We start from the raw sequence: 16,948 nt of genomic DNA, 5'->3' as shown, positions 1-16,948 counted from the left end.
TGAGGCTCACTGGGGAAAGTGGAGGACTGACTATCTGACACAGGTGGGCATGTCTCGTGAACATAAATAGGGCTGGGGCCAAGCCCCAACCTGCGTTCGAATCCTGAGCTGACTTGCTACCAGCTTTAAGACCTGCAGGGCAGAAGTGGTATTCCTGTTTCACAGATGCGGAAACTTGAGACTCAGAGAGGTGACGTGACTTGTCCGGTGTCAATCAGCTAATACATGTCAGGATGGGGATTCTGCTTGGAGGAGCAGGTGGTCCTGGGGAAGCGCCAACAGGGATCCTTACCCTGGAAGGGCTGGGCTTCCAGGTTGCCATAGGTGAGGGAGGCGGTGAGACCCAGGGCGTAACCACTGACAAAGGAGGTGACGTCGGATGCGGTGAGGGGCAGGGCTGCCCCTGTGATCTGGTTCAGCAGACCAGGCATCTTGATGGCTACTCAGCCTTCAGGGCCTGCAAGAGACAGGGAGGCAGGAAGTGGGGAGAGACCCCCCCATCCCTCCCCAACTCAGTTCTCCCACTTCAGCCCCCACAGGAAGTCAAAGCATTGTTCTCGTCACTTCCCCCAACTACTTCCTACTCAGGGACCCACAGTGACTCTTGACCACCCCTCAGAAGAGAAGGCGTGGTCATTCCATTTCACAGTAGAGAGACTGAGGCCTAAAGACACGTGACCTGCCCGGATTCACTCAGTGGGTGGGAGCGCAGGCAGGGTTAGAGCCCAGGCAGCCTCGTGTCCAACCTGAGCTCCTCCATGGCAGTGCTCTCCTAGCTCCGGATGGGAGTTCAGGGGCTCTGATCCCGTCCCTTTGTCAGTCCTGTGATCTCTGAGCCTCAGATGCTTCCTCTGCAGAATGAGACAATTGGAATAGCTCACCAAGCCCCTCGTTCGCTGACTTCAGTGAAGCTACCCACTACAGTCAACACTTGGGGTGTAAGGGAAGTGAGAAACACCCACCCCCACCCCTCCAAAGACACTAAAGTGAAAAAAGCCACCGTCCCTCCAGGTGTGCAGACCAAAAGCCTGGGGGCCGCTCTCGGCACCTCTTTTTCCCACCCCCACACCTAAGCTATTGCCAAAGATCATGATTTATCTCTGGGAAGACCCTGGCATCCATCCACGCCTTTGCTCCTCTGCCACCAGCATCCCTGCCCCAGCCATCACCATCTCCACCTGGGCCGCAGCTCCTACCTGGCCTCTTGAATATACTCCTCCCCCCCGAACCCCGGAATCCATTCTCTACCCAGTGGCCAGAATGAACAGACCAACACACAAGTTGGACAGATTTCCATCACCCCCGCCTCCCTCTCTCACCCACCAATGGTTTCCTATTTCTCCTAGAATAGAGACCAAACTCTTTTAAAGTTTTGGCCTAGAGCCCTGTGTGATCTGGCCCTGCCTGCCTCTCTAGCTGATCTGTCATCATGTTCCCAACCACACTGTGTGTCTCCCAGCTTCCATGCCTTCCCTCAGATGTGTCCTGTGCTCTCTCCACCTTTGCACTTGCCGCACTCTACCTGGAAGGCTCACCCCATGACCCACTGTAAACTAGTAACTTCCTATTGTCCTTCAGTGTCAACTCAGGGCCCCCCTTTGCCGGGAAGCCAGTCCACGCATGCCCAGCATCCTTTCTCTGCCTGTTACAGAGCCGAGCTTCTCTCCCTCTGAGCACTTCCATTAGTTTGTAAGGATGCATCTTGTTCCCGTGAGATTATTTGATTCACGTCCGTCATCCCGTTTGGAGTGCACGCCCCTGGAGGCCAGGTCTATTTTTGCTGCTCATGGCATCCTCAGTGCTGATTGAATACATAAAAGAATGTATGACTGTCATTATTCCAACACCAAAGACTTCGGAGCGCTCCTCAGGGCAGGGTATCGATTCTCTATGAGGTTCCTGAGACCCTCCCAGGCAATCACCTGCCTTCATGAGGTAGGGTGGGAGTGGGAAGCAAAGTCAAACAGAGGGTGTGAAATACGAATTTGAGATTCTTTCTGGATCTTTCTCTCGGTGATGTACGTGCCAGGCTGGTAGCCTGTTGCCATTTATTTGCAAAAGGCTGTTCAGTGAGTGCTGTTTACTCTGCCTTTGCCCTGAGAAGGGAACTCTTTGCTTCTATGTCCTCCTTGTGTCCCCAAGCAAGGATCCTCAGGTAGGCCAGCAGCGTCTTTTTAATTATGTTCTCTCTGCGGCTCCGGCCCAGACAGCTCTCAGCCCTGGCGTATCTGCAGTGGGCTGACTGACAGTAGGAGGAAGGTAAGGGGCTGGGAGGGAGCGGCTGTATCCCCAGCTGCCTTCTTTCAGGAGTTCTCGGTCTCAGGGGCCTGGCCAAACCCAGAACAAGACGGCGGAGGTCATTTCCTGACAGAACCTCACTCCCTGCCATCCACACTCCCGCCCTCCTTCTCCTGGTTCCCTCCTGTCCAGAATGCTGACTGGGAACCAGCACCCAGACGTGTGGTGGACTTGAACTTAAGCTTCAGTTCAACTCGAGGGAGAGTTTTGCCCAGGGCGTCTCAGCCGGCCCACTCATCCTACACTGGCCCTGTGCCCACCCCAGCTTCCTGGGGTGACTCTCACCCAGAGAGTAGGGCTTGGGTGAGCGATGTTGATAACACAGGCAGACTCACTCCGCACTGACCCTTTAACAATGTCAGCCCTCTTGGGAAGAGTAAACTTGAAATTCTGCAGGGCCTACTTCATGCAGTCTCCATCGATTCATCCAGCACCGATAAGCACCTACTGCGTTCCAGGCCCTGAATTAGCCACTAGGCACACAAAGATAAGATACAACTCCATCCTTAAGGAACTTACAATCCAGAGGCAGAGGAGCTGGGGAGTGGGGGAAGATAATGGTAACAGCAGGTGGAATTTGTTGAAAACTGAAACTGTGCCAGGCACACATATTATCTCATTTAATTCTCACAACCTTATAAAATGTATTGTTTTGCAGGTGATGACATCGAGACCTCAGACACATTTGGTTTCGTGCATGAGTTTGGGCCGCCCCAAGGACATACTGGTACCCAGGGTGTGTGTGTGGGACTTTCTCCTGGAGGAGCCCAGGGGCGTCCCTGCAAGAGATGATGGGGACCAGAGCAAGGAATGCTGAGCACCCTCCCTCCAACCATCCCAAGCTGGGCCTCCAGTGGGCGTCAGGCCACAGAAACTCCTACGAGAGACCTAACAGGGAGGAAGCCACCAGACAGTGGAAGCCCAAGACAGTGTGAGAAGCCAGGCTCGGCCTCAGGAACCGTGTGGTGTGAGCGGGGCTGAGGTGGTGACAGGGGCTGATCTTAGTGTGTCAGGGTCAATATTTCACTAGGCGTTTACCCGCCTCACCTCCTTCCTGATCGGCCAGACCACCTGTCTTTTCCCAGGTCCTTGACTTTTGGGATGCAGAATCTGGGCTGGTGAAGTGAGAGACAAGAGAAAGGGGAGTGAATGCGCTGGGAGAAGGGATGGAAGGGGCCACTAGACCTTAGAGCAGCCAAGGGGAGAGTGAGGGGGCGGGCAGGAAAGAGGATTTCTAAGAAGTGAGCGAGCCACTGTAATCCCTGGATATTCGTCCCCTCCTTTATAAAACCAGGTGAGTGGAGGGGCCAATAGCTCCCATCTCATCAGCACTGTGAAGATTAAATTGAATAATGTGTACAAAGTACCCGGCACAGTGCCTGGCACATAGTAGGAGCTCAATAAATATTTGTAACGTGAAATGAATGAATGAATGAATGAATGAATGCCGGCAGACTCCCAGGGACACTAACTTTTAGCGGTCACCTAGGCGCTGGGAGACAGGCAAACAAGGCAGAAGTGACATAAAAACTAATGGAGGTGACAGATATCACATGAAGCTGCAAAAGCCAACAGATTCAAAACCTGACCCCTTCCTGTCACCTCCACTGCTGCCACCCTCTTGTCCCCCTACAGTTTATCCCCAATGGAGTAGCCAGGGTGATCCTTTGAAGACATGGATCCAGTCATGTGGTTCTAGAGTTCAAACCCTTGCCAGCTCCCCTCGCCCCTCAAGACCCCCTGATCTGGGCCCCACGCCCTTTCCTTTCTCATCTCCCCATTGGTGACTCTGCCCTGGCTCTCATGCCATAGAGCTTTTGCACGGGCTGCTCCCACTTCCTGGAACGTTTTCCCCTCACTATCCACGTGGCTCTCACCCTCACTCCTTCAAGTCTTTGCTCAAATGACACCTTCTCAGGGCGGCCTATCCTTAATACCGCATTTCAACTTGCAACCTGTTCCCCCAGCTTCACTTCCAATCCCTCATCCTGCTCTTTTATTTTTCCCAGAGCACATATTACTAACATACTCTATATAAAGCATTTATTATGTTTATTGCTTATCACCTGTCTCCCCTCCACAAGGGCAAGGATTTGGGACCTGTTTTTCTCAAGATATATCCCAAGTGCCTTGAGGAGCGCTTGCATTATTAGCAGGTGGTGAATAAATATTGCTGAATGAATGAATGGATCAATACATATAATCACAGTGCAAAGCTGGCCATTTCTGGGTTTCCCATTTTTCTAGCTGAGGACAGCTCCCCAGGGAAGATGTCGGAGTTAAATCCATCATTTAGGTTTTCATCCCAGTATTTATCAGTCAGCAGCCCAGATACACCCTCCCCGCCAGCACGGAGGGCCCACCCGTCTTCGAACAGACCATCCATCCATAGGGTATGCTCTGTGGTTCTGCGCCCCTGAGCCAGCCCCTGGCCCACTTCCTGCTCTGCTAACCTCCCACTATGCCTTCTGCAACCACCACTCGGCAGCCAGCAGGCTCCCTGAGAGGCTCTCTGTGTCCTTGCCTGAGGACCTTCTTCCCCTTCTTCCAGGAGGGGCTGCTATTCCTTGCACCCCTCAGGTTGGGAGGCTGATGTCTTTTAGCTACACCCCACCCCCGCTTTGCTGCTTGCCATCTTCGAGGTCCCAACCACACCCTCCTTTTAGCAAACACTTGGCACCTGACTCCTGGCTTCCCTGTTCCCCAAGCCCTGCCATCAGCTGGGGTGACTTTAGCATCCGTGGGAAGGGTGCACCCAACTCACTGAGCTGCTGTCCCCAAACCCCCGCATCTCAATAACCTCTGCTACCCTCCGGCTCAGCCTCCAATTTCCACTCATTCCTTGAACTTGAGATGCCATTTATGATTGCTCCATCTCCAAAACCTGAGTCACTCAGGCACTTAGGTCGCTCTTAAAATTGCAACCTCTCAACGCTTCCTAGCTCTCTTTTCCTGTTTTTTCCTTACCAGTTACCACCATCTGATAGACTGTATATTCTGCTTATGTATCTTGTTTGATGTGTCTCCCCAACTCTCTAGATAGAGTATAATCCCCTGTGAAGGCAAGAATTTTTAGTTTGTTTCTCGGCTATATCTGCCACCCATAGAATAATACTGGGGTATAGTAGATGCTCAATAAATACTTGTCAAATAGATGAAACATCATTCCAAGTGCTTTACGTATAAAATTGGGTAGCACCCCTCAGATGTAGGTACTCTTACTATCCATGTACTACAGATGAAAACACCAAAGCTCAGAGAGGTGAAGTAACTTATCCAAGGCCACCCAGCCAGTAGGTGATGGGGCTGGGAGTTAACTCAAGCAGGAGGACCACAGAGCCCATGTCCTTAACCATGAGGCTACATTGCTTCCCGTATTAAGCTTCTCCCCAAGCCTGGACATTTCTGCCCATACGCTCTCCCGAAATCCGCCTCTGCTCTCCATCCCCGTTGGGGCTGCTGCTTTGCTCTCTCCTGGGCCACCTCTACCAGCTCGTACCTGGTCCTCCAACCTCCAGGCTGTTTCCCTTCCCGTCCCCTCTGTCACCCCATGTGTGGGCACATGCGTGCACAGACACACACAGCAGCGTCCCTTTCCCCTGAGCTTAATGGCTCCCAGTGTTTTTGTCCAACAGGGCAGGTTAAACTCCTGGCATGGCATTCAAGGTTCTTCCCCATCCGTTCCCTATCACCGTTCCGTGTCACTTCCTGCCATGTCCTACATGTTCACTTTGCTCCAAACACATTGACCTCACTATGCCTTTCCCACACTGGAGCCTTTTCCTGTAATGATTGTGGACTTCTTCTCTGCCTTTCAAAGTCCTATTCACCACTTAAGACCCAGTTCCACTGTCACCTCCTCCATGAAGCCTTCCCTGATACCCCAGCCCATCAGACACGCCCTCCTCGGGACCTCCACAGCCTCTTGTCTGCCACATCACACATCACAAAGCTCCGTAACTGCCCATCTGTGATGGCTTGTGTCCTCCGCAGGGCTGTGAGTGACGTAAGGACAGGGGGTGCCCCTCCTCCTTTGCCTGTGCCCCAGCTCCCTGCCAGGGCTCAGTTCAGAGGAGGGATTTGAAGTGGAGGCACCTACCAGTGTCTAGTGTTTTGCAGTCATTGCTAATGCTCACACTCCCTCATGTTACAGGTAGGGAAACTGAGGGGGACATCTGGAAGCCAGGATCACATAACTGGTGAGTGGTCAGGCTGGCTGGGATAGGAAGCAGCCTTCCTCCAAAGCCTGTACTTTCCCTTCCCCAGCTGCTTCCTGGTCCGTGCTGAGCACAGGAGAAAGGGAAAGAAGGGAGGGAGGGATGGAGGGAGAGGGGGAGGGGGAGGGAGGACCAGAACCCTGGTGAACTAGGGCTGTGAGCCTCAGGGACCCTGGGCTTCCCCTGCTCTGATGCCCCTCAAGGTGGGGCTGTGATCCCAATTGCACCATGAACCCTGCCAGCCCCCGTCCATCCTCCAGGCTCCAGAGATGCCTCTGGGGAAGCCTGTGGCTCAGGCCCCAGTTTGTCCTGGAACAGCCTGGGGTGCAGTGTTCCAGGCTGAGCACAGAGGCTGGGTGACAGGTGCCTGCAGCAGGCGCAGTGTGACCTGATTTAGATGCAATGAGGGAAGGATGTGCAGAGATAAAGCAAGGAAAAGGGTGCCGGGCCCTGCCTGGCTTCGGTCTTCCTGGCAGCAGCATAGAACTCCTGCACTGAGGTCCTGGGGTCAAGGACCTCACGCCTCCCTTGCCAGGGGATATTTGCTTTTCAGAAAGGGATTTAGAAAGGGAGAAACTTGCTTGTGGGGTAGCAGCTAGGTCCCAGGATCTAGAGTACTGCCTGAGGATAGATTCTCCGGACAGCCACTTCCTGGTGGCCTTGGGCCAATTACTCGGCTGTGCTCTGCCACGTACATACTGTGTAACCCTGAGCAAGTTATTAACTTCTTTGTGCCTTAGCTTCCACATCTGTAAAATGGGACCGTGATGGCACCTGCCTCCTAGGAAACTGGGCGGGAAGCGGACGAGTCCTGATGGGGCTGGGCTCTTCTCCTCTCTGCCCTCCTCCACTGGCCGTCCCTGTGAGGGCCACTTCCGGGGTTGTGCTGACCCCTGTGCAGACCACCCAGCTGGGAAGGTGCTTGGGTCTCTGCCCAAATGTCCGTCTCAGTAAGTCCTCGGATTCTGCCCTTGGAGCTGAAGTTCCCCATCTCCTTTCATTCCCAGGTCATTTTTGTCCCAGAGGCAGCATGGCAGGGACAAGCGAGGCCTGGGAAGCCATTCTGGAGGCCTCTCGCCCTCACCCTGGTCAGATCACCCTCAGATTGTATCCACAGAGCTGGAGACCCCCAGCCGAGTGGGCTCAGCCAGGCCTGGTCAAGATGCGGACGGTGAGCCGGCCAAGCAGTTCCGGCCTTGCCCCCCTCCCACTCACCTCGGGCTGGGGGGTCCTCATTCTCTTCCCGGTCGCTGACACTTCTAGGAAGTCCATGCTTTCATGCCCTCACTGGGAGCCTGTCCTCCAAGGACCACCCCACCCGCAGACCAACACTGACGCTCCCATCAAGCGGGGGCCGAGTCAACGGGCTCTCTGGATCCCAGCTGATTGTTCTAAGCGTCTAGAATTCCAGGGCTCTCAAATTCTGCTGTCCTTCCTCTAAACCTCCCCACTTTGGGCTCCTATCCAGCCGATGTGGGTAAACAAACCCACGCTTGTGACACCCCCTCCCTCCCCTCATTCACCCCATGCTCCAACCAGGTAAGATCACTTGAATTCCTCCAATCAGGCCTGATTTTTCCTGCTTCCACATCTCTTCTGATGCTGCTGGTGCTGGCGGGAACGCCATCCCCTCCTCCAGAGGAGATCTGACTCATTCTTTAAGGCGCAGCTCAAATGCCACCACCTCCATGAAGACTTCTCGGGGGTCCTATGCCGAATAGGACTGCTCCACACCCACCCTGCAGCACAATCAGCACCTGTCACCTTAGCCATCTCATCACCCGCGTGTTGTGTGTCCTTTCAACAAATGTACGCATGTCAGACACTGAGCCACACAGGTGAACAGGCAGACAAGGACTCTGCCCCGAGGAAGGGACTCCACCCACCCCAGCTGGGAGGCTGTCAGCTCCTAGAACTCAAAGCAAGAACTCTCTCTCCCCAGTGTCTGGCACCTAGTGGGCGCTCAGCAATGAACTCAGTGAATGACGGCATGCGCTCCGTTTGTGGAATAAATGAATGAGTGGGTGAATGAATGGCCAGGATGGATGCGGCAGGAATGGGAAGAGGCCCTGGCAATGGGTTCATTTAAAGAATCGAATAGTAGAGGAAATCCCCCTGTTTCAACCCAAAGCCTGGAGGATTCCATCCCAGAGACAGCTGCAGTCTCCTTTCGGGTGGGGATCTGGGGGGACAATCAGGACAGAACGGGAGCAGGCCTTTCAGCGCCCAGCCTGCCTGTGATGCCCGGGGGACCTGGAGCGCAGCCAGTCCGGCGTCCAGGACAGTCAGTCCGGCGCGTGGCTGAGGCGGAAGCCGCCCACGCCTTCTGAGGCTTCCAGCTAAGAGGCTGCGTCTGGACCTGCTGAAGGAGAGAGAAAGAGGCACATGGGGATTCAAAAACTCCAGGTCCATGAGGGCTGCCAGCAGAGTCACTGATAAGAGCCTTTTTGTATGACATTCGGGAGAGGATGCTTTAAATACACATGCGTGGTGCTGGTCGGCAGGTGGGCGGATGCCTGTGCTCTGGGGGTCCAGCAAGCTTCCAGCATTGGAGTCTCTACCCGCTGAGGCGGGGGTCACTCAGAAATGAGCTTCCACACCGCTGGGAAAACTAGACTCCATTTCCATAAATTCAGTTTATACCCATCCTTCCAGGGGCACATCTGCAAGATGAGCGCCCCTGGCTCACCGGCCAGCATCCTTGCAGCCCCCTTGAAAGGCACTAAATGGATTCTCCGTGTGGCTTCGGCCTCATCCATGTATCTCCAGGCCGTCGTTCCCTGTCTGCTGAGGAGCTCATGGGATGATGGCGTGGAGGGAAGGCTATTTTAGAACCCACCCTGTAAACCTCTCCCTTCTGGAGCTGCTCCCTTGCCGTAGGGACCTGTACCTAGGCATCCTTGTGGTGTGCCCTGCCCAAACACCTCTAAGTGGTGAAATGACAGGGAAGCTAATTCCTGCTCCCGGAACCTGCCTTTCCTCCTCTGGATCGACCACTTTCTCACTGGTAACGTCTTTGAAACTCAGTTTCACCCTCTGTATAATGGGCATGTAAAATGGTAGCTTATTCCCCAGGGTTATTGTGAGGATTACCAGTGAGATATTACACATACAGTGCTTGTCCCAGTGTATCTCCTTTTCTCTTTGGAATTTCCTCCTAGTCTTACTTTCCCACCAACTTAGACTGCGTCTGGGCACCTGTGTTTTTTGGCATTTCCCCATGGTGGCCATGGCCACCCATAACCCCCCTTTGGGATCTGCCATCCAGCCACCCCAGGGACCCCCTTTCCCAGGGCGCCCAGCCTAGGCATGGGCTGAAGAATTGCCTCATTGCCTTAGCCTCCCTCTGAGGTCCCAGGTCGGTTTATGCCGAGCTGCAAGACTGCACCCACACACACGCTGTCCCCTCAGACGGCACAGAGACGCTATGTAGGCTGAGGCCACTGGACAGGAGGTCAAGGCCCCCTGCCCTGAGTGCCAGCTCTGTCACCCACTCCACATGGGCCCCAGACTGGACCCTGCTGTCACACATACAGCCTGTGCCCACCTCTCAGGCCTGGCACACAGCACAGCCGGTGGGACGGAAAGACTGCTGGTTGCTGGCTTAGTGTCTGTCTTTGTCCAACACCCTGAGGGTGGATGCCCTGGGGGTAGGGACCAAAGCCATCTGGTTCCTTGTTATATTTCCCAGCACACAGAGCAGTGGCTGAAACAGTTCTTTAAAAAGAATAACAACTAACATATATTGAACAATGAACACCTACCAGGTGTTATTCTAAATGCTTTTCATTATTCGCTCAAGTAACCCTCGGGACAACCCTGTGAAGTAGGCATGATTATCATCCCCATTTTTCAGATGAGGAAACTGAGGCCAGAGTGGTTATATCCCTTGCCCAAGGTGATATACTCCTAAGTGGTAGAGCTGGGATTTGGACTCTAGCTTCAGAGATTGATGTCTTAACCATAAGGCTTTATCACCTCCTCAATATTTTTTTGCAGAATGAAATAAGAAGTCACCTCTCAACTCCACCTGGGTCTTGGGGTCTTCATCTAACAGCATGAAGAAGTGGGGCTAGAGATTTAATCCTGTCCCCCTTTCCCAAATTGACAGTCCAGAGTCCATTCCGGAAGGAATCAAGTACTCGCGGCTGTTCTAAGGCGACTGAAGCCGGTCATTGGTTCCTCATTTGAAGGAGGCCACATGTCTGACTGTTGAGTCCATGCCCAGAGGCAGCACTCCAGTGTTTCTGGAGTGCCTGGGAGGATTATCTCATTTAATCCCCATAAAGACCTTATGAAGCAGATCATCTTCACTTTACAGCAGAGGAAACCAAAGCTCAGAGAGGTTAAGTAAATCTCAAGGTCACACAGCAAGTCATAGTACAGTCAGGATTTGAACCCAAGCAGTCTGGTTCCAAAACCTGGGTTGTTAACGGAGTCCCCCTGCTGCCTGCTAGCCAGGTCCATGTGCCAAGGCCCAGTCAGTGCCGCTGGGAACTTGCTTGCTCTTACGCAGGGTCTGTGTTCCCTCTGTATGGATTGGGGAAAAACTCCCAGGTTCCACATCCCACTGGCTCCTGCTCTTCTGATGTTCCTTCCAGGAGTGGAGGGCGGGGATGGGAGTGGGGATGGAGCACATCCTTCCCCGTGCTTTGAGCACAGACGATGGATCCGCCCCATGGCTCTTCTCCTGCAGAGTCAGCACAATTGAGGTGACTCCCACTGGAAATCTCTGAACCAAGAGGCAAATGGACCATAGTGGCTGCACACAGAGGCCTCCAAATGGATCTCAAGGGGCAACTTACTGCAGGAGAACCTCGGAAGGCGTCTGCAGTGTCTCTTTTTTTGTTGGTGGTAAAGAGCCAGCTGACAGTTAACAGGGAGCAGGGAGACAGCTGACGAAGATGGGTCTGGGATACAGAGCTCCCCACTGCCACCCAGATTTAAGGAGAGAGAATTTAGAGGCTCCTGACACTTGTAACAAGCTGTCACCGAGTCAGGCACTGTGCTGAGTAATTTATGTCGATTATCACACTGATTCCTCCTAAACGTATTTTTTTTTTTTTAACAGATGATCTGGGTGAACCTAAGAGAGGTTAAGAAACTTGCCCAAAGTCACAAAGCTAGTAAGTGGTAGGTCTGGGACTTGAACCGCAGCAGTCTTGTTCTGGTGTCTCTGCATTTACCGTGCTGCCTTAGCCAAATCCACAGAAACCAGAGAAAAGCCCATCCAAGGTACAAAGTGGGATCGTCAGCAACAGAGATGAAACCAGCCAGAGGCAAGGAAGCAGGAGTCCCCCAGCCTGAGGGTCAAGAGCTCAGCCTCTGGAGTCCCAGCAGAGTTAGGTTTGAAGCCAGCCTCTAACTTGCATCTCTAAGTAACATGGACAAGTGACTTCACCTCTCGGAGCCTCAGTTTTCTGATTTGTAAAATGGACACATTAGAGGCCTACATCCTAGCGTCATTATGACAAAACGAAGCCATGTGTGTGACGTGCCAAGCACAGTGCCTGGCCTGGAGTAAAAGGGCTTCTCGAGTCTGGACAGTGTGTCTGACTCAGCTAGGGGCTCAGGGGCCAAGCTAAAGCTGTGTGAATGAAACGGGGCTGACTGTTAAAGTGGGCAGCTTTGTCCTGTGTTGGGGAAGACGGGATGAGGGACAAAGTTGGTCAAGGCCGGAGGAATCTTTTAGAAAGGGGATATCTTCGAAAACGCTTCAAGGTTCAAAGAATTGAAATGACAGAATTAAAAGTAGTGAGGGAGCTCTGATCCCTGACCAGCTTACCCTTTCAAATCCACCACCAAGCCTTAAAAGTAATAAGAAAGAGCATTCCTGCCTCGTATGAAGTGATTTATAATCAAAGCACGTTCACATCCATGAGTTAATTGGAGTTCTCTAAGTCGGGACAAAATAAAGATAATTATCCCCATTTTAAGGATTAGGCAACTGAGGCCCAGAGGGGAAGTAACAGAACAGAATTGGAGCTCCTGTAGCAGAGCTTCCTCTATACTATGGACTGAATGTGCCCCCTTTAAGTTCATATTCTGAGGCCCTAATCCCCAGTGTGATGGTGTTTGGAGGTGGGGCCTTCCATAATCAGATTTAGATGAGGTCATGAGGGTGGATCCCCCATGATGGGATGATACAAGAAGAGGAATAAACCAGAGCTCTCTTTCTCCACCCTGTTAGCACACAGCAAGAAAGTGCCCAGCTGTCTGTAAAGCAGGAAGAAGTCCTTCCCCAAGAACTTGACCTTGCTGGCATCCTGATCTCGGACAAGCAGCCTCCAGAACCATGAGAAGTAAATTGTTTAAGCCACTCAGTCTATGGTATTTTTGTTACAGCAGCACAAGCTAAGACCCTGTGAAAACCAACCTACTGCTTTGCTAAACTGGGGCTTGAGAGTGGCAAAAGCAAGCTCTGCTGGCCACAAGGTATTCATATCTGCTGCTCAGAGCTGGCAGCCAGGACCGGGAGCTAAGATGCTCAAAGGGATCCAACCCAAGATAACCTTTCCTCTTCCCCCAGTTTCCCGTTAACGTCCTCCTAGAGACCACGCCGCCCCTCTCTTGGAGAAGCCAGAGTGTGATCTTCACGCAGTTGGGCAGATCTTTCTGGTTCTCCTCCTCTGGGCACACAGCAGGCTGAACTTCCCTGCCCTTCTGAAGGTGTGGCTGTGTGTCTTGCTTCCGCCAGTGAACTGAGTGGAAGTGAAGTGGGTCACTTCCAGGTAGAAGATGTAAAAGCCAGTGTGCAATTGGCCATGTCTTGTTCCCTGCCAGGGTGATCATGGAGACACGTGTCCACGAGGAGCCTCTGTTATCCTGGACTGAAAAGTGACTGAGTTCTGTGACAACGTGCCTGACCCCAGGATGTGCGGCACAACCAAGAACGAAAACACTACTGCTTGTTACTATAGCATCACCTCGTCTAACTTACCGAGTCGATCCATACATGGGTCTCTGAGCAAATATGGTCCCAGGGACAGTAGCAGCACTATTGGGAAGGGAGTAAGAGGTGGGGGAAGGGGAGATTTGCCAGTGAGTCCACTAGAACATAAGCTCCATGAAGGCAGAGATTTTTGTCTATTTTGTAGACAGTTGTATGCCTAGTGCCTGGCAATCCACAGGAGCTAATTAAACGCTGAGTGAATGAAGGAATGACCTAAGGGGAGGCGGGCAATGCAGAAGCAGGAGGCTTGAAAAGCTAAGTGCATGGCATTCACTCACTCGTTCATTCATTCGTTCGTTCATTCATAAACTTTACAAATATTAAACACTGACCACATAAGGTCTCCATATTTCCACAACAATTGGAGCAGAAAGGGGCCAAGTGAATCCACTTAACACAGGGTAGAGGGTTTCCCTGGTGGCGCAGTGGTTGAGAGTCCGCCTGCCGATGCAGGGAACACGGGTTCGTGCCCCGGTCCGGGAAGATCCCACATGCCGCGGAGCGGCTGGGCCCGTGAGCCATGGCCGCTGAACCTGCGCGTCTGGAGCCTGTGCTCCATAACGGGAGAGGCCACAGCAGTGAGAGGCCCGCGTATCGCAAAAAAAAAACAACAAAGACAGGGTAGAAAATTTCATAGGAAATGGTGAGTGGAGAAAAGTTTTCAGCTGGGATTTTATTTTAAGAAATGAAACTAGAAATAAAAACGAACACTATTAAAGTAAGATTGTAAGTACAACCACATGCTCAAATTTTCAATGAACAAAGAACAAAGCAAGTATTGATTGGGTTGGGGTTGGTAATATTTTTGAACATTATATGCTAAAACATGATAAAACATGACGTTTTATCATTTCATATTTCACTGTCATGGCATAATGACTAAGTTTCCTATCATGAACTCATTGTGGCCAATTTTCTCTCCTTGTGTTATTAACTGGCCTACCTCTGCCAGGTTCTTGTTTGTCTATGACTTTGTGTGGGATTAGAAGAGTCCTCCATTGCCCCCTTTGATTGGTGTCATTAAAATCCACAACTTCTACAGGATTGCAATTTCACCGTGCAGTCCATTGGCATCGTATGGTCAACTGTTGACCCCACCCAACTACCAAAGAGAACCTGATGGACGTGGATGTTACGTGATGGGCGGGGATTGATGCTGGCATTGAGCAAGGAGAGCTGTTCATGTAGGGACTACTTTTTATTTTCTTATTTTTATTTTTTTACTGTACGCGGGCCTCTCACTGTTGTGGCCTCTCCCGCTGCGGAGCACAGGCTCCAGACGCACAGGCTCAGCGGCCATGGCTCACGGGCCCAGCCGCTCCGCGGCATGTGGGATCTTCCCGGACCGGGGCACGAACCTGTGTCCCCGGCATCGGCAGGCGGACTCTCAACCACTGCGCCACCAGGGAAGCCCCAGGACTACTTTTTAAGTGGTCAGTTCATTAAGGTTCTTCTAACATGGTGACTTTTTTTTTTAACTTACAGCCTCACATTTGTGGGGTCTCAGATAGTGATTACTCAGATTCCAGCATGAGGTCTGTACAAGCAAAGCAGGTAGACCGAGTCCTCACCCACGGCCCCCTTTCCGGCCGTGCTGGGAGCATGCCCCCCTGCTGCCCGTGCTGACCCTGTGTCTTTCACTATCTCCAGAGTGGCACTCGCTGAAAGAACCACTTAACCAGTGTCCTGGGTCCAACAGTTAGATCCCTAGTGTGGTTGTAGGAAGAGGGAGAAGAATCCAGCAAAGGGTTTTCAAACTAGGGACTGGGATGCCCCTGGATCCCGGTGAGGATTCGGGCAGTGAGATTTCAGCTCCTCGGGTTTGTCCATTTGTCCCCCCGAGGTTCAAACCTGATCCCTGTGCTCTCTGCTCCACACTGTCCACAGCCTTAACTGAAGGCCAACCGCATATCAAATCCAGCCTCCCTGATGGTTACCTGCAATCCACCTCTGAAACCTGGTCCCATATCACTCCTCCGCTCTCACCCTATGCTCCTGAAAAAACAGAATATTTGCTCTCCCTTCCCCTATTCCATGCCCTGGCTATGCTCTCCCCTCAACCCAGAGCACCCTTGTGCCATCTATGTGTTTCTAAACCTACTTATCCTCCTGGTCCTGTCAAGTCCCACCTCTTCCCTGAAGCCTTTCCTCATCCCTTTATCCGGGTATGACTGCTCCCTCCTCTGAGTCCCCTAGGACACAGCCTCACTCAGTCACATCCTGCTATGATAATCATCTGTGGGGTGGTCCTAACATCTCTTCTAAAGGATGGCACGAGGCCCGTCTCATGTCACTTCCTCTCAGGGCACCCAGGACATAGCACATAACTCAGAAACTGTCTGCTGGACCTGCCCACATCTCTCACTTCATTTCTGGTGAAATGACTCTGTCATTTGCTATGTGACCTTCAACTGAGCTCTTTGAGCTCTCCAAGACTCAGTTTCATCATCTGTAAAGTGGAGATGAAATAAAATACCATAGGGAAGGTGCCTGGTAAGGGGACTTCACAAGGCAGGGAGGACACTCAGTACTGGTCCCCTCCCTCCAGCTGCCTCTTCTCTGTTTCTTTTGGAGACTCATCCCTCAGGGCCAGGGCTAAAGTGAGGCAAGTGACTGGCCATTGGAGGCAAAAATTCCTCAAGGTCCAATCTCAGGGCTTCTCCTCTGCTCTCTGTTCCCTCCCAGTGGTTGACCCCTGCCCTGCTCCAGTGTGTGAGTGGATGTCTCCCAGCTGCCTCTGTCCGCCTGGCCCTCACCTCTGGGCTTCGGGTTCTTGTAAGGCCCCTAGGCATTCTCCTCGTGGCTGGCTTGAAGAGACCTCAAATCAAAGAGCTCTTGTCATGGGAGCTCTTTTATATCATCTTGGGTAATTGATTAACCTTGCTCTCCCCACTTGAGACCGCAATGCCCAGCACAGAGCCTGGCATAAAGTGGGCACCCAGCGATGAGTGATTTTTATTCCTTTCCCTCTTTCCACCTTAGGTTGTTTAGTTCATGCCAACCGACTTACTTGATACCAGCTGACCAAGACCTCCTGCCCATCCCGACCCTGCCTGTACTCACACCTCTGGCCAAGTATGAAAGCTCCTCTGCTCCTTTTATCCATCCATGTGTCCACATCCCTGCACCGCTTCTTCCGGGTCCCCACTGTAACATCACCTCCTCCAGGAAGCCTTCTCAGCTCCACACTGAACACCCCTAGCCCCAGCTCCCTCTTGCAGAGGGTTTCATGGGTCAGCCGTTCTGCTGGGTGCGTAACCCCAGAGAGCACAGGTTAGGGAAGGGTTCCAGCTGCATTTTCACCAGGCAGTGCCCGATGGGCACACACGCATGAAAAGATTTGTGCACTCCTGGTGACCTGGAGCCACATTCTGTCCACTGATCCCACTGGACTGTTCCCCATGCCTCAAGGGAAGTCTGTTGACTTCTTGTTTATGGTGACACTCTGCTTGGCATGGCCCAAGCCCCCTTCCCAGTCTGG

The 16,948-nt window shown here is 52.5% G+C and overlaps 1 protein-coding gene across 1 annotated transcript in view; it reads right to left on the bottom strand.

The window, feature by feature from the left end:
* The window catches only part of VWA5B1 (von Willebrand factor A domain containing 5B1), a 40,201-nt gene extending 39,770 nt beyond the window's left edge, over positions 1-431 (bottom strand). The window contains exon 1 of the mRNA XM_059995699.1: positions 293-431. Coding sequence (XP_059851682.1) covers positions 293-431 — 139 coding nt within the window. The remainder of the gene's footprint in view (positions 1-292) is intronic.
* Positions 432-16,948: the final 16,517 nt, after the last annotated feature.

Source organism: Delphinus delphis, chromosome 1, assembly GCF_949987515.2.
Source record: "Delphinus delphis chromosome 1, mDelDel1.2, whole genome shotgun sequence".
NCBI classification, from domain to species: Eukaryota; Metazoa; Chordata; class Mammalia; order Artiodactyla; family Delphinidae; genus Delphinus; species Delphinus delphis.
The sequence above is the reverse complement of the archived record's forward strand: the minus strand, read 5'-3'. Positions and strand labels throughout refer to the sequence as shown.